At 57.6% G+C, this 16199-nt stretch overlaps 1 protein-coding gene across 1 annotated transcript in view; it reads left to right on the forward strand.

The window, feature by feature from the left end:
* Positions 1-437: 437 nt before the first annotated feature.
* LOC144949534 (NFX1-type zinc finger-containing protein 1-like) overlaps positions 438-16199 on the forward strand; it is a 57922-nt gene continuing 42160 nt past the window's right edge. The window contains exons 1-6 of the mRNA XM_078879460.1: positions 438-1012; positions 1115-1290; positions 1375-1561; positions 2640-2652; positions 13404-13467; positions 15685-15764. Coding sequence (XP_078735586.1) covers positions 438-1012; positions 1115-1290; positions 1375-1561; positions 2640-2652; positions 13404-13467; positions 15685-15764 — 1095 coding nt within the window. The remainder of the gene's footprint in view (positions 1013-1114; positions 1291-1374; positions 1562-2639; positions 2653-13403; positions 13468-15684; positions 15765-16199) is intronic.

The raw sequence follows: 16199 nt of genomic DNA on the forward strand, positions 1-16199 counted from the left end.
GGAGCGGAGGACTATGAAAGGCGATGCGCGCGGGCGCTCGGGGAGTTGGTAACCAGTGAAGACGGAAGACGGAGGAGGAAGAGATAGGGCCCTGAGACCCCTAGCCTCGCTGTCCTTGTAAGGGCCGGGACCCTGTGTGGCTCAGAGGCGGGACCTTGGGACCCGCGGCCGGACGTCCTTGTGAGGGCCGGGCTGCGGGACCCAGTGGTCGTGATCCATACCCCGGCTGGGGTGGGTCTGTGAGTTCCCCTGGAAGCTACGGGGCTGGAGAGCCCGTGTGTGTGTAGCCGGGTGGAACGTGTAGCGTGAGCTGTAGTTGACCACACGTGTTATTGTGGCTATGGAAAGTGTTAATCAAGTGTGCTACCCGTCAAGTAGTCTCCCGCCGTAATTTACAATATTACAACTGGCGTCAGAAGTGAAACAGTCTTCCAGCCATGGATACCAGGAAGACTCATCGGACTCACGAGCGTGACCGGGAGGAAAACCACGACGACTCGGGCCAGCAGGCATCGGGGGGAGAAGAGGAGGAGATGCCGGCGCCACAGGACCCCTCATGGGCGCCCAACGAGCCGCTGGGGTCCGATGCCGGACTCCGCGACGCGCACTCCCGCCTGGCAGAGCTGCTACTCGCCGCGGCGTCCATCCTAGCGGAGATCACCACGTCTGGAGGAGGGAGAACGTCGACGGACATCGAAAGGGGTCGCGTTGCAGATTCCCGCCAAAATGTGCTTCACACGAATGACTTTGAAAATCCCGCCATTTCTACCGAGCGGCCGTCTATTGGCGGGAATCGCGAGCAACATGTGGCGGGGGTCCTCCAATCTCTGCCGCTCACGTCATCAGCGTGCGCTACGGGCCGCCATCAGCCACCCGTCATAGGGGCCGCCATTTCTCCTATCGACGGTGCGGCGCGGGAAAATCACGAGGCGGAGGACGACATTATTTTCCAGCAGCGTCTTCCCGCATTGACGGCTTTCAAGGTGGAAGGGGGTGACTGGGGCGCATTCCAGCAAAGATTTCTTGCCCATCAAGAGATGTCGGATTGGTCCGACGCTACGGCACTACGGGCACTGCCTGCGATGCTGGACGACAACGCGCTCGCGGCCTTCAGGTCCGCCCCGAGATCGGCCCGCTCCACGCTCAAGGCCGCGCTGGGCCTCATGGCCAAGGTGTACGGACCACCTTCGGCCTGCCGCCACCAATTTTACGAGCGACGGAAGGCAGACACGGAGACCGCGCTCGCCTACCACACGGCGTTGTTGGCTCTCGCGGACGCCGCATTCCCTCGTATGGACGAGGAGGGGCAGGACGCCATGGTTTTGGAACAACTGCTGAAGTTGGCTCAGGACCTGGGGGTCCCCATCAACACAGCCGACGAGGTGGACATATGTTCGTTGCGTGTTGCGACGAGCATCCAGGCGCACGAGGTCCTGAAGCGGAAACAGGTGGTCGTCTGCGCTTCTGCCGCGGTCTCAGCTCCGGCCCCGGTGGACACCGAGCCCCAAGTCATTCGCCCACGGGAGGAGGCGTTCGCTGCAGCACGACCAGGGGATTGGAGGTTGGGGGGTCGTTCGCCTCTGCGATCGACCCGCAAGCTGGAGCAACTGAGACCTCCGACGTCCCTCGTCACGTGCTACAACTGCGGCCTTCGGGGCCACGTGGCGTCCGGGTGCCGCGCTCCACGTCAGCGCGCCACGGGACCTCGGCTGGACGACGACCAAGGCCCAAAGTCGTCCCAACTACCCCCGGCAAGTCGCAGCACTTCACATGCTTGGTCTACATACACGACACACATGGGCCGCCGCTTTGCGGCGGAGGAGGTGCGATTGGGGGCCGGGGATTCGGTTCGGAAAGGGGGGTTCGTACGGGGCCCGGGGGAAATTAAATGGTCCGAGTTGGACCACAGAATAGTGGCTGCGTCGGCCGGCTCGTCTGTCGTTACGGGATTCATAGACGGTATCGAGGTCAGGGTGTTGGTGGACACGGGAGCGTCGGCGACTATCATTTCCGATCTCATTTATAACATTCTCCCCGTCCAATGTCGGCCTCTGCTCCCGGTGGACGTGCCATGTTACGCGGCAAATGGGGGCTCGTTGGGCATTGTCGGTCAGATTCGGGCGAGCATTTGCATAGGGGATATTAAATTGGCGGGACCTGTTTTGGTCTCCTCTTCCCTAGCGGTTCCTTGTCTGTTGGGTACAGACTTTTTTGCTAAGATGCCCATTAAAGTTCTGGTTGATCAAGGTTGTATTGAGCTGCCATCGGGTCACCGTATTTCCTTTTTGTCTAACCCTACTGAACTGCGGACGGCTTGTGCGACGATCCAAGCGCTAGCGACTCATACGGTGCACGTGCCCCCGGGACCGCAGATGTTGGTACCCCTCCGGTTGCGGAAGCCATTGGGTGGGGAGACTGCGGGACAAGGCGTGCTTTTGGGTCCGTCGAATAGAGCTGTCGGGGGTCTGGATTTGGCGGTGGCTCAAACGTTGGTTCGGGCTGACGAGGACCCGTTCGTTATGGTTTTGAACGCTGGTTCGCGGCCGGCCGTTATTCCGCAGGGCACCGTGCTTGCTCACGCGGCACGGGTCCCTGCGGAAGAGCGGCTTATTGCGCGTGTTGATCCCGTCCCGGCGCAGAAAATTCAATCAGGTGAGGACCTGGAATGGTTGGACTCGCTGTGTGCGGGCTCCAGTGATTTGTCGAGGGTGCAATTGGGTGCGCTGCACGCTCTGCTGATCGAATTCTCCGATGTGTTCAGCAAGCACAAATATGATATTGGGTGCACGGACCTGTTACGCCACCACATTGAAACAGGTGATGCGGCACCAGTCCGGCAGAATCCCTTCCGGCTGAGTCCTGCTGAGAAGGAACACGTTTAATCGGCCGTCAATGACATGCTGACTGCCGACATCATTTCGCCCTCATCCAGTCCATGGGGAGCACCTATCGTTCTGGTTAAGAAACAAGACGGGTCCTTGCGTTTTTGTGTAGATTTCCGTCGCCTTAATAAGATCTCCGTGGCTGACGCGTATCCGCTCCCCAGAATGGATGAGTCTCTGGACGCATTATCCGGGGCGCGGTATTTTTCTACACTTGACTTACTGTCGGGATTCTGGCAATTACCACTCGACGATGAGTCTAAACCTAAGACCGCATTCCGAACCCCAGGGGGCCTGTTCCAGTTTAATCGCTTGCCCATGGGACTCCATTCTGCTCCCGCGATGTTTCAGCGCCTTATGCAATTGGTTTTGTCGGGTCTGCAATGGGATACTTGCTTGATTTACCTTGACGATGTCATTGTTTTCAGTAGAACTTTCGAGGAACACCTCCAGCGATTAAGGGGGGTGTTCTTACGGATGCGATCGGCTAAGTTGAAGTTTAAACCGGCTAAATGCCACCTGCTTCGGAAATCCGTAAGGTACTTGGGCCACGTTGTCGACTCTTCGGGGATCTCCACCGATCCCGCGAAGACGAACTGTGTCAGTTCATGGCCGACGCCCACGTCGGTTTCTGAGGTCCGCAGTTTCATTGGATTTGCTTCCTACTACCGCCGATTCGTTGAGCATTTCGCCACCATTGCCAAACCCTTGCATGCTCTGACAGCAAAAGGGGTCAGGTTTCGATGGGGGCCAGAGGAGGAGGCCGCGTTCTGCTCCCTTCGGGACGCCTTGGTGGGTGCCCCGCCCTTATGTTACCCTGATTTTACGAGACCCTTCTTGCTGGATACTGATGCTAGTAACACGGGCATTGGGGGGGTGCTCTCACAGGTCGTTGGGGGAGTCGAACGGGTGGTCGCCTATGGTAGCAGGGTTTTGTCGCCAGTGGAACAGCGCTACTGCGTTACCCGTCGCGAGTTGCTGGCTATTGTTTTTTTGTACAGCAATTTAGACCTTATCTCTATGGCCGTCATTTTACGGTCCGTACGGACCACGCGGCGCTTCAGTACGCATTGAGGGTCGCCCAACCCTCGGGCCAATTATCACGGGGACTCGTTCTGGGATCCCGTGCTTGAGTACATAATGTTCCATGAATGCCCGGGCCACCACCAAGGCCGTTTTATCAGGGATGGCCACTGCCACGGGGTAGCGGGTGAAATACTCTACTGCGACTAGGATATACCGGTTGCCTCGATGGGATCGCGGGAATGGCCCCTGTAGATCGATCCCGACCAGCTGATTCGTGCGGCTGACGCGGAACGGCCTTAGGGGTACCTGGTATCGTGCCGGTTTCGGCCCGCACTGCTGACAGGCGCGGCAGCCCTGTACCCAGGCCGCCACGTCTTGTGCCAATTTGGGCCAGAGATACTGGCGACGCAGGGTCTCTCGAGTGCGTCGTTCCCCATCGTGGCCCCCGAGTGGGTGGTCATGCACCAGCCGTAGCAGCTGGGGTCGCACCTGGGCAGGAACACAGATGCACCCCAGCTGGCCGGCCTCGGTTAACTCCCGTACCACTCCGTTCTGCACACACAACCGGGCATACAAACCGCTCCAGGGTCCTGGTAGGGCGCTCTTTTCCTCCCGCAGTGCCGCCTCCACTGCCGCCAGATCGGGATCTCGCTGCTGGGTCTGTCTCAGCTGCTCGTCGTTTAGGCCCGGGAAGGCGCAGCCGACGTCCTCCTGGATCCGTCCGATCGGGTCCCGAGCCGCGGGTCCCGCGCTTGCCGGGCGGTCGACGGGATCCTCGGTGCCACCTGTGAGGGTCTCTGTGGCGCACACTGCACTCTCTCTCGCTGGGGGGGGGTCAGTGGCCGCGGCCTCTCGGGGGTCCGTTGCCTGCCGGCAGCGTCCCCCCGTGAAACACGGGCAGGCCTCCTCCGCCCTTGTCTCGGCGTACACCGTGGGCCGCCTCGACAAGGCGTCCGCGTTTACATGCGTCCGGCCAGCCCGATACTCGATTTGCAGGTTGTACTCCTGCAACTGCGCCAACCACCGGGCCATCTGCCCCCGTGGCTCCTTGAATGTAAGAAGGAACTGCAGAGCATAATGGTCAGTGCGTACGCGACATTTCCTGCCGTACAAATACGGCCGGAACTGCTTACATGCGAAAATCACGGCGTACAACTCTTGGCGGGTCACGCAATAGTTCAGCTCGGCCCCACTCAAGGTCCGGCTGGCGTACGCGATGACTCGTTCCGTCCCATCCTGTACCTGTGACAACACCGCGCCCAGCCCGCTGCTGCAGGCGTCGGTGTCCAAAATAAAATCGGTGGTAAAATCGGGGAAAGCGAGGGTGGGGGCGTGGGTGAGATGGTCTTTGAGAGTGGTGAAGGCCGTCTGGCAGGCCCCCGTCCACTGATAGGGGTGCTTAGGGGAGGTGAGTTGGGTGAGGGGGCGTGCAATCTCGCTGAATCCCTTTACAAATCGACGATAATAGGTGGCGAGCCCCAAAAATGATCTGATCTCCGTCAGATTCCTTGGCCGTGGCCACTCCACTACGGCGCGTACCTTCTCCGGATCGGTACGCACGCCTGCCTCGCTGACGCGATGCCCGAGGTACCCCACCTCGCGTTGTGCGATGTAACACTTACGTGGCTTGAGCTTGAGATGAGCCGCTCGCAGTCGCTGGAACACCTCTCGTAGCCTGGACCAATGCTCAGACAAAGATCTACTGAACACGATCACATCGTCCAAGTAAATCAGGCACTGTTCCCATTGCAAACCCCGCATCACCAACTCCATCAGCCGCTGGAACGTCGCGGGCGCATTGGTGAGTCCGAACGGGAGTACTCGAAACTCGAATAGTCCCATCGGGGTGGTGAATGCGGTTATTGGCCGATCCTCCTCCGCCATCTCCACCTGCCAGTACCCGGACGCGAGATCGAGGGTGGAAAAGTATCGCGCTCCGGCGAGGCTGTCAAAAGTGTCGTCGATGCGAGGTATGGGGAAGGCGTCGCCGAGCGTGACTGCGTTCAATTTACGGTAATCGACGCAGAACCGGGTTGACCCATCCTTTTTCGTTACTAGTACCACCGGGGCTGACCAGGGGCTCGCCGAGGGCTGAATTATGTTATCGCGAAGCATGTCCCCAACCGCCTCTTTGATCTGTGTGCGTTCGGGTGCGCCCACTCGGTATGCAGGGAGTTTGATGGGTCGGGCTGCACCGGTGTCAATTTGGTGCTTAACAAGGTCGGTCCGACCCACGTCCGAGTCGTGTTCGCTGAATACGTCGGCATACTCCTGCAGTAACTCGCGCAGCCGATCGGCCTCTCCCTTAGGTAAATCCGCCCATGGTACATGTAACGCGTCGAGCAGGGGAACGACCACGGCTCGGGGAGTCGGGCCGACTCGCCAGGCAAGGTCCTGGTCACCCTCAGGACGACCGGGGTCCTCAGCCCAGAGTGCGAACACCGAGTCGTCAGAGTGGCGTGCGTGCAGGGGGTGTACGGTGGCTATCGGGGTGCGCCGTCGCAGTATCGCTGGGGTATTGTGGGGGTTAAACATCCGCATAAACAATCGGTCCCCATCTGCGTTTACCAACGTGGCGGATCCCACTATCCCATACCGTTTTGCCAACTCCAGGTGAGGAGTTAGCATTACCTCCCCTGATGGTCGGAGCGCGGGGTCGGTGGGGGATGTTGCCACCGGTACCAGCATCTCGGAGAGCGGGCCGATGGTGACTGCCGTCGCCAGGATAGCGGCCACAGGTACGAAGCGGGGGTGCGTCGGTTCTCGTCCCAGGAACGGTATCCGCTCGCCGTTGCTCTCCATGGTGGCGCATCGCTGGCGGGGTTGCACGTTGAGTCCCAGCCGTTCTAAGAGGTCGGTACCTGCGATACACTCGTGACACAACGCACTCGACACGTAGAACTCCTGGGTGCACACCTGACTGCCTATGCGGACCTCTAGGGTGGCTCTCCCCAGCAGCCCCATTCCGGCTCCGCTCGCCGTGTGCAGCGCGCGGTCCGGTGCCTGCAGGTGACGCACGTCGACCCCGATCGCGCTGCAGTGCGCTGCGCTCACGAGCGAGGCCACCGCCGCCGTGTCCAGCAGAATTCGGGTACGCACTCCGTTTACCTCCCCTTCCACCAGCGACGTGGCCCCCGTGATCCCCGCCACCAGCTCCCGTAGCCAGTTGCCAGGAGTCACCGTTTCCGTGGGCGTTGTTGCTGGAACCTGTGTGGAGATCACTCGCTCGCCATTATCACGACAGCTTGTTTGTATCGGGGCTACGTCGAGTTCACCCCCCGGTGGTCCCCTCTCTAGGGGGGCCTTAGTGTTTGACCTTAGCCCTTGTCTAGCTCGGGCGACCTGAGGACAGTCCCTCCTGAGATGCCCTCGCCGATCGCACACATAACACGTCCGGGGAGGGGTGGCGGCTCCGTAGTGGGTCCCCTGCCCGCTCCCTCTCCCTGTACGCAGTTGCTCCAACTCGGACTCTAATTGGGATACCTTCCCGGTCAGCCCCCCTACTGTGGAGTGTAGCTCACCCATCTCAGAATGGATGGTCTTCACATTTTTATTTGCTTCCTCGCGTACTTGGTGTACCTGGCCAGCAATATCTCCTATGCCGGTCTGTAACCCGGCCGCCCACCCCGGGATTGTCTCGCTAGGTCTCTGGGGCTCCCTTGCCCGTCCCCTTACTGCGATGGCGGGCTCTTCCTCCTCGTCGGAGAGTAGGCTCGCTACGCGCACTCTCGTCCCCTCCCTCGAGGCTGCGCGCGCTCACCCGAGAGTTTCTCGCATTTGCGCGCGTGCTCAACGAGGGTGTTAAAGGAGAGGCGTGCACCGTCTACATTTGGCTGCCACCACGGGGTGCGTGCCAAATATTGCTGGACCTTCCCGGCGGCGAGGCCCTCAATTATTTTTGACTCGTACTCTGGGTACGCGAGCTGGGTCAACATGCGTACGTCTTCTGCGTAATCTCGCAAATCCTCGCCGGGTTGCCGGCGGCGTGCCTCTAAGGCCGTCTGCGCATCCTTCTCGTCATAGGCGCCGAAGCGCCGTTCGAGTTCGCACATTAATTCTTCCCACTGAGTTTGTGCGCTTGCGGGCAAAGCTTCCACAAAGTCAGCTGCCCGCCCATCTAAATGTAGCTCTAACTGCTGCAACGCCTCCTCATCTGACCACCCATTAACCTTTTTAGCACCCCTGATGCTGCGGGCAAACGATTTCCATGATGGAATCCCTTTGCCCGTAAATGTGCATTTTACTTTAACTTGGGTCGGGGGGCCTCTTTCCCTTGGGGTTGCAGGGGATCGTCCCGTTTCTGACACCAATATGTGGGGGCCGTTGGCCCCCGGGGTCTCTCCCGCCATCATCCCCTATTCCGTTTATGTTACCCCACCTCCCTAATACCCGCTAGGGTTTCGCCGGCCTTCGAACGCGACGCCCCTACCCATACGGCTTCACGCAGCGCTCCCACGCTGCAAGCATACGTGCGCACGGCATCATCAATCAAACGCCATACTCCCCCTCTTTACACCGCTATGCGCAGCTCTCGCACGCTGCGAGCGTGCGCCCGTCTACAGCCCTGTGCGGCACTCGCCTCCACGTCGAATAACGTTACCAATGCGCGCCCGTATCCGACACGTAGCGAACGTACGCGCACTCACGCACACAGCTCCCCGCGGAACTCACTCACCACGGAGCACTCACGTTGTGATCGCGCACCTGTATCATACACGTAGTGAACACACGCCCACCCACACGCGCAGCTCCGCGCCGCGCTCACTCACGTGGCGAACCACTGTGTACGCAGCACCACACACGTGCACACCTCTCCACGAGATCACACGAGGCCACGATTCGCTATTAATGATTTATTGTCCGCTACCTGGAACAAGGTGTTAAATAAGTGAGTCGACGAGGCTGGCCTACGCTGATACCTTTATGCCTATTCCCGATTTATCTGCTATGATTATAATTCACCTCCTTACTCACTGTTAGGTGCTCACGGCGGTCCGTTGATCCCCTGCTCGCAGCGTACCTCAGTGCGTCTCACGGACGTCCGGGTCGCTGGGCTGGAGCTCGTGGTGTCGCCTGGTGCTGGAGTCAAGAGAGAGCCCGATTTCCCCTTTGCGCCCACTATTTATCCTCCCTACCTCAAAGGGATGTGGCTCTGAACAATGGGCTCGCGCCCCTCTGGCACGCGCACCGCGGTTCCGGGCGCCTGTGATATGCTAATCAATGTGCGGCGTTGCGCGGCGTAAATTCTAATTAATCCCTTTCCCTCCCTAACAATGGTGCCTGCGCGCTCAAGCGTAATTATCCCAACCATCCGTGACTATGCGCAAGAGCCCCTGCGGTCCCGCTACTCATGCTGTCCCGTCCCTCCCCTGCTTGCCCCGTCGACACGTGGGTGGTGTGTGTGGGGGATGCGCTTCAACCGCGGTGGCCGAATGCCCCTCGCCGCGGCCATACCATCTTAAGGCAGGTCGCAGCGCCGCGGTGCAACGTAGCGTCGGGGGAGGCCGGCCAATTCCCTGATCGCCGGAAACCGTGAGAGTTAATCCCGATAAGGGTTTCTCGGATAAAAACCGGTCGATCAGGTGACCTTCCCTTCCAGCTCTATGGGGGGGGGGGGGGGAAATGCGTGCGGGTGTGTTCATGTGAGGTGAGGTGAGGGGGACGAGGGGTTGGCTCCGTTGCTTGGTGGTGGCGAGGTCGGGGATGGGGCGCCTGCCGAACGGCTTCGTGGCGGCGGCATCACACTGGTTGTAATCACAAGCGAAACGTCGTACTCCAATTGTAAATGTTATGGGTTTATTAGTAATGTTGTGGGTTTACTAGTAACTAATTGGCACGTTTTGTTGACGTGACAGACCTTACTTATTGGCCGTGTCAGGTGGTGGTGGTGGCGGGTTCAACGACACAATTATGTTTATGTGATCTAGAACCCCAGTGTAGCCGATGAACAGACTGTTGGGGCAAGTGCTGTTGGCGAGCAGCACCTATGATGCCTCACTTGATACAGCAAATCTGGCTGTGACGCTCCCACCTGATGACGGAGACTTGTGTTCCCTCCGAAACGTCGTGATTTTTTATTTTTTTATTTTTATTAATTTTTATTTCAATTTTTTACCTACGTGACTTTACCGATAAAACTAAGAGTATGAATCCTTGCAGTCACGAAAGCTTCAAATCTAGAATTAGCACCTATGAAGGCCGGAACTGTGGCACACGAGGGTGGTGGGGTAGCCTGCACCACGCCCGACTGCCTTTGGCTCCGATTCAGATAATCGTCAATGCTGTTGGGCGTGAATCGAACTCGGGTGGTCGGGTTCGCTGCACTGCCGCTTCCCACTCGCAGACAAACAAGACACACGCTTCGGATCGTTGTCGGTAAGTACGGTGTCTATTCAAGTATTTATACTCCTAATTATGGGTTTTTTTACATGTGCAGTGACATCGCGGGATGTCACTGTACAGTGCCGGCCCTAGAGAGGCACGGCGTGCGATGTAACGACATCGCGGACACCACGAGGGTGTGGGTGCAGTACCGGACCTAGAGAGGCCCGGTGAGCGCTGATTGATAGCGCTGGATGGCACCACGCTTGGCGTGCAGTGCCAGCCCTACAGGACAGGGTGTGGAAGTGCCGGCCAAAGGATGAGGTTACTAAAGGCCATGGCACTCTGGTTGACCCGAGAGGACACGTGACCAGTTAAGTCTACAAAGGGGGCCCCAAGTGGGGGCTATGGGTGGTCACGTGATTGGGATCCAGATCCTTCCCGAGGATTCTGGAAGGTGGTCGTGGCCAAGGGCGGAGACAGACACACCGCAGAGAATATAAGCCGGGTCCCGAGAGGGACCAGGCTTGTTGTTGTTCATCCTGGAAGAAACCTTTGTCTACGTTGTCCGTTCAACAAGTCTCCAACACGTGGACCTGGACCCAAGCTGTTGGTCTCGGTCCGTAGTAGCAGTTACGTTGTAATTAGTGTAGTTAGCCTGGTGGCCACCACCATAGGTTATTCTGTTAAGGGGAAAGTTACCCCGTGTGTTGGAGTTGAATAAATGTGTTGCCTCCAAGTCTACTTCTGTGACTCAGTTGAACTCACTACACATGTGTATTTAAGTTTAGTTTTTTGTTTATTCTACATACACTACAGTGCTTATTTCAATTGTGATGTTGTCTGTGTTTGGTTTCCGTGTGCCAAACCACTTTCCGAGAACGTAACCCCCCGCGATAGTCAGCCTTTTGTATGCGGATGGCGGTGTCGCATTAGATTCGCGGTAACGCGATGCGTCACCTGGCCACACAAAGACAACGATCCCCCGTGTAGCCTTTAACAGACTGAAGGGGCAAGTGCTGTTAGCGAGTAGCCACCTATGAAGGTCGCCACGGCACACAAGAGGGGTGGGTGGCCTGCAACCACGTCCGGCCGCCTTTGTCTCCCCAGTGGCGATGTTTACACCACTGCACTAGGTACTCATTTGAGGCTGAGTCGACAATGGGGAGGCCCAGGATCGGTTCAGATAATTGTCACTGGTGTTGGTCGTGAGCGGGAATGGAACCCGGGTCGCCAGGTTCGTAGCGTAGCGCGCTCACCGCTACACTACCGCTCCCCACCTGGCCACACATACTCACACGTTGACTGGCAAGCGGAAACTCCCACTCCGTGTGTGTCTCGGGAGGGATTATTCATTTACATGGGGGAGATATGGGGTGGCGGTGATGGGACTTTGGTCATTGGGGAATAGATTTGTGTTTATTTTTAGTGATTTGCTTAACTTTCCTATTCAGTACTCTGCACTCATGCTATGTTTTTTTATTGTTTGTTTTAACTTTCTCATTGGACATGTTGTACAAAAGAGCTTTTGTATAGGCCATCGGATTCTTACAGTATCAATAAAGATTCTGATGAGATGATAACATCATTGTGGGGTTGGGGTGAAGGGGGTGGAGTAGGGCAGTCGATAGATCATGGCTGCCTATAAGATTCGTTTTCGTGACCTAGTATGGGTTTTTTAAATAAATATAAAAATAGTATAAACAATGGCATCTGTACAAGTGAGTTCATTCTGTATATTTGTGGTGGAAATCCCCGTGGGGGATAACGCTCAGTTGCTATAGTAGTTGTAATAATAACGCACTTGCTGGCGAGGTGTGGCCGCTGGTTTGGCGGTGGTGGTTGTTGTGACGATGGCAGTGTTGGCTGAGTGACCCAAGCTGGGGCAGTAACAATGAGGGCCCTTAGGTTTGGCACAGCCCACAGATTAAGAGCCATACGCAGGTTAGGACTCTTAAAAAGGATGCACGCTGGTGACACTGCCAAGGTGGTTTTCATTGTTTTGTTTGTTTTGGTCAATCCACTGCTGGATGAGGGGCCCTCTTCCCCCACCCCACACCGCGCCTTGCAGGCCGTGGGTGATGGTTGGCCGTGACCTGACCGCTGGTTGGCCACGTTGGGGTGGCGGAAATCGTCGCTGACCGCGGCGCCAGTCGGCGTCTTTCGCCCACCCGATCGCCCTGCCAGGCCTCAAGCCCCTCGCCGCGTAGCTCCTCGCGAGACGCGTTGTTGTACTGTACTCGTGTGTGCCCCCCTTCAACCCCCCCCCTTCACCAACCCGCCGCACTCGTGACCGGCGTGGTGAAGTATGGTCAAAACAAGGCTCATCTGTGGGTGCAAAGTAAGAGTCTAAATGCAGCGTGGGACAAGGGGGGAGTGATTTCACTGCGCGTGTCCATGATACTGTCATTGATGACGATGGCGAGATGTTGACTACCTCGCCTGGTATGCAGGAGGTCGTGGGTTCAATCCCGACCCTGACGCCTGCTGCTGCTGTGTATTTGGAGTTTGCGTGTCTCTCTCTCATCATTATCACGGTGGCTATGAGATGTTGACTACCTCGCCTGGTATGCAGGAGGTCGTGGATTCGATCCCGACCCTGACTCCTGCTGCTGTGTATTTGGAGTTTGCGGTGTCTCTCTCTCTCCCTGTGGTCGCGTGGATTTTTCTCCACATTTAGAATCAACTTGCGTTTGGAGTTTGTGGCTGCTCTAAATCTCTACATTACAAGCCGACAATTCGTCGAAGCATCCTTCGAGGTCAGGTCGCTTCTGAATCGTCTACAGCTCAGTGGGCTATGCCCGGGCAAAATAAAACATTTAGTTAACCACTGTACACATTTCTGCACAGGGCACTGCACACACGTGTACTGTATCAACTACCGACCTTGGGGAGCTGCTGCTATACAATGTGCAGTTCTTGTTTAAAAAAAAAAACATTCCTCCTGGGTCGATAAAATTGGTACCACTTTATGGGGAAGTCAACGATGCTTGTCCTATACGTGGCCTCGTTCCCGCCGCAGGACCGTGGAATGTCCACCACTGGCTCAGGGAAGCCCTGAGCCCTGGCTCAGGGAAGGCCTGAGCCAGTGGTAAACGGGAGGAGATCGTTTGGGAAGAGCGTCACTTTCCCCCCTTTTCGTCATTGCTCGCCACTTGCCGCCCACGCTCGCAGTTGCCCGCCAGTGACGTGCGGCGTTTGCTGCGGAAGGGAAGTTCCCCGGTGGCGGTGCCCGAAAGTGACCGAAAGCGAGGGGGGAGGGAGGAAGGAGGCAGCTTCGGTGCCATCTGCCATGGGACTAAATATAACACAACTTTTGTTCCTGGGTACGAAGTGTTATTTTTTAAATTGCATTATGCCTAAGAAGGTATAGGCAATGGCTATTATTCCACACAAACTTTGCTTTTGTGACACTACCCAGGAACAACATTGTTTTGTTACACTGTAATCAAAGAAAGCCCCTTCGAGACGCGCACTGAAGGGTACAGCGCTGCGCTGTTGACGTGTGTCATTCAAAATCAGTCGTCGTCAGCAGCCGTGATCTATCCACTGCTGGATGGTCTTACCTCGCGATGCAACCAGCTACCTCGCTCGCGAGCTGCGCTCACCGCTGCTCCGTCTCCGCTGGGGACGTCCCTCGGGACGCGCTCCGCCTTTGGCTGCCGCTCCGTTCTTAGTCTCGACCACCGGCCACCGTCAACTCTGAGCCGCGTTATGCCCAATCAGCACGATCAGCATGGTGATTCTGAGCATGATTACTGATCATGATAACCGTGATCACTTATGATTCTGAGCATGATTACTGATCATGATAACCATTATTACTGATGATTCTGACCATGATTACCGATTATTCTGACCATGATTACTGATCATGATAACCATGGTTACTAATAATTCTGACCATAATTACTGACGATGATAATCATGATTACTGATGATTCTGAGCATGGTTACATGCTGACGATGAGAGTGATGATACCCATGACATGACGTTGACAATGATGATAACCGTGGATGTAAATGATGACTGTGATGTTAATGATGATGACCGTGACAATCGGCATGCAGTATCCACGTGTGCTTGGTCCTCTGTGGCGTAGTGGACAACAACAATAATTTACATTTGTAAGGCGCATTTCATCCGTGGATGCCAATGCGACCACCGCCTCCCACCCTAAATATCCCGGGTTCAAGTCCCGCATCAGACGCAATCGGTAGGGTGCGAGTTCAAATCCAGGTTGGGGTGGCGGGGGGTTGACTCAGCCCAGAATCATTTTGGGGTCAATAACATTCCTACCACTTTGTGGGGAAAGCCATCAGCGGTTGTCTTATGACTATACTCACCCCCGGCACAGGAATGTGGAATTGCAATCACTGGTTATACATGTGACATGAGCACCACTCCTCGATGACGAATTCGCCATTCGTCACTTTGAATTCGCCCTCGGGCGAGACAATCCGAGATTCGCTATATACCTTTTGCAAGGGCAGACACAACTGGCCAAACACACACGCCACCACAGCAAAGCTGCCGCTGCTCCTCCGTGCGGTTCGCGAGACCCCTCAACAATGACCCCCCTCCCCCCCAGGCAAAGAGAAACCCGACGGACACGTGACCGATGTGCCGTAGACTCCTCAGTTGACGAGGAATCGCAGCGACTCCCAGAAGTGACGACGACGACTTGGCCGAGAGCCACGGCTTGAGAGGGCAGGGGGAGGGGGGAGGGCAGGGGGAGGCGGGCAGGGGGAGGGAGAGGGGGAGGGAGGAGGGCAGGGGGAGGGAGAGGGAGGAGGGCAGGGGGAGGGGGGAGGGCAGGGGGAGGGGGGAGGCGGGCAGGGGGAGGGAGGAGGGCAGGGGGAGGGGGGAGGGCAAGGGGAGGGAGTGGGGGAGGGAGGAGGGCAGGGGGAGGGCAGGGGGAGGGGGGAGGGCAGGGGGAGGGGGGAGGCGGGCAGGGGGAGGGAGAGGGGGAGGGAGGAGGGCAGGGGGAGGGGGGAGGGCAGGGGGAGGGGGGAGGGCAGGGGGAGGCGGGCAGGGGGAGGGAGAGGGGGAGGGAGGAGGGCAGGGGGAGGGGGGAGGGCAGGGGGAGGGGGGAGGCGGGCAGGGGGAGGGAGAGGGGGAGGGAGGAGGGCAGGGGGAGGGGGGAGGGCAGGGGGAGGGGGGAGGAGGGCAGGGGGAGGGAGAGCAGGGGAAAGGGGGTAGGGCAGGGGGAGGGAGGAGGGCAGGGGGAGGGGGGAGGGCAGGGGGAGGGGGGGAGGGCAGGGGGAGGTGGGAGGGCAGGGGGAGGGGGAGGCAGGGGGAGGGAGGAGGGCAGGGGGAGGGGCAGGGGGAGGGGGAAGGGTAGGGGGAGGGAGGACAGGGGGAGGGGCAGGGGGTGGATGGTTGGGGGCCAGGGGAGGGTTTTGGACAGAGCTTATAAAGGATGCGTGCCCCACTCGAGCGACCCCAAATCAGCCATCTCAGCCCAGCACCCATCTATCAAGCAAGTAAACCGTCCTCCACCACCAGGGAGTGGCATCTTCGTCGCCATCGGGGTGAGCGGGTGGCTTCGTTTCTCGCCGAGTGTTTTATCAGTCTCGTGGGAGACCCCAGGGCAGGGTCTGCTGTGGCAGGCACCACGGGGACGTTGATGACCCATGCGCACTCTTTGCGGTGGTGCGGAATAGATGTTTTGGACCTCAGCCCCGGCCAGACAGCTACGGCTAAAAATTAAAGCCCCGATTGTTGTAATCATCGTCGCTTATCATTATAATACGAGTCATTGATAATATCGTCAGCGTGGTGTGATTCTCATCATTGCATTGTGTTGAAAAAGTGGCGCTTGCAGACTTTTCAGTATTTCTATTTATTTTAATGTGGTGACTTGCTTAGCTGTTTCTCTACGTTGCACCCCTGATCGGCTGTACTGTTCGTTGTTGTAACTCGCTGACCCGCCCCGACTAGACATCTGTGATAAATAGCTTCATAGC

This window comes from Lampetra fluviatilis, chromosome 54 (assembly GCF_964198595.1).
Source record: "Lampetra fluviatilis chromosome 54, kcLamFluv1.1, whole genome shotgun sequence".
NCBI classification, from domain to species: domain Eukaryota; kingdom Metazoa; phylum Chordata; class Hyperoartia; order Petromyzontiformes; family Petromyzontidae; genus Lampetra; species Lampetra fluviatilis.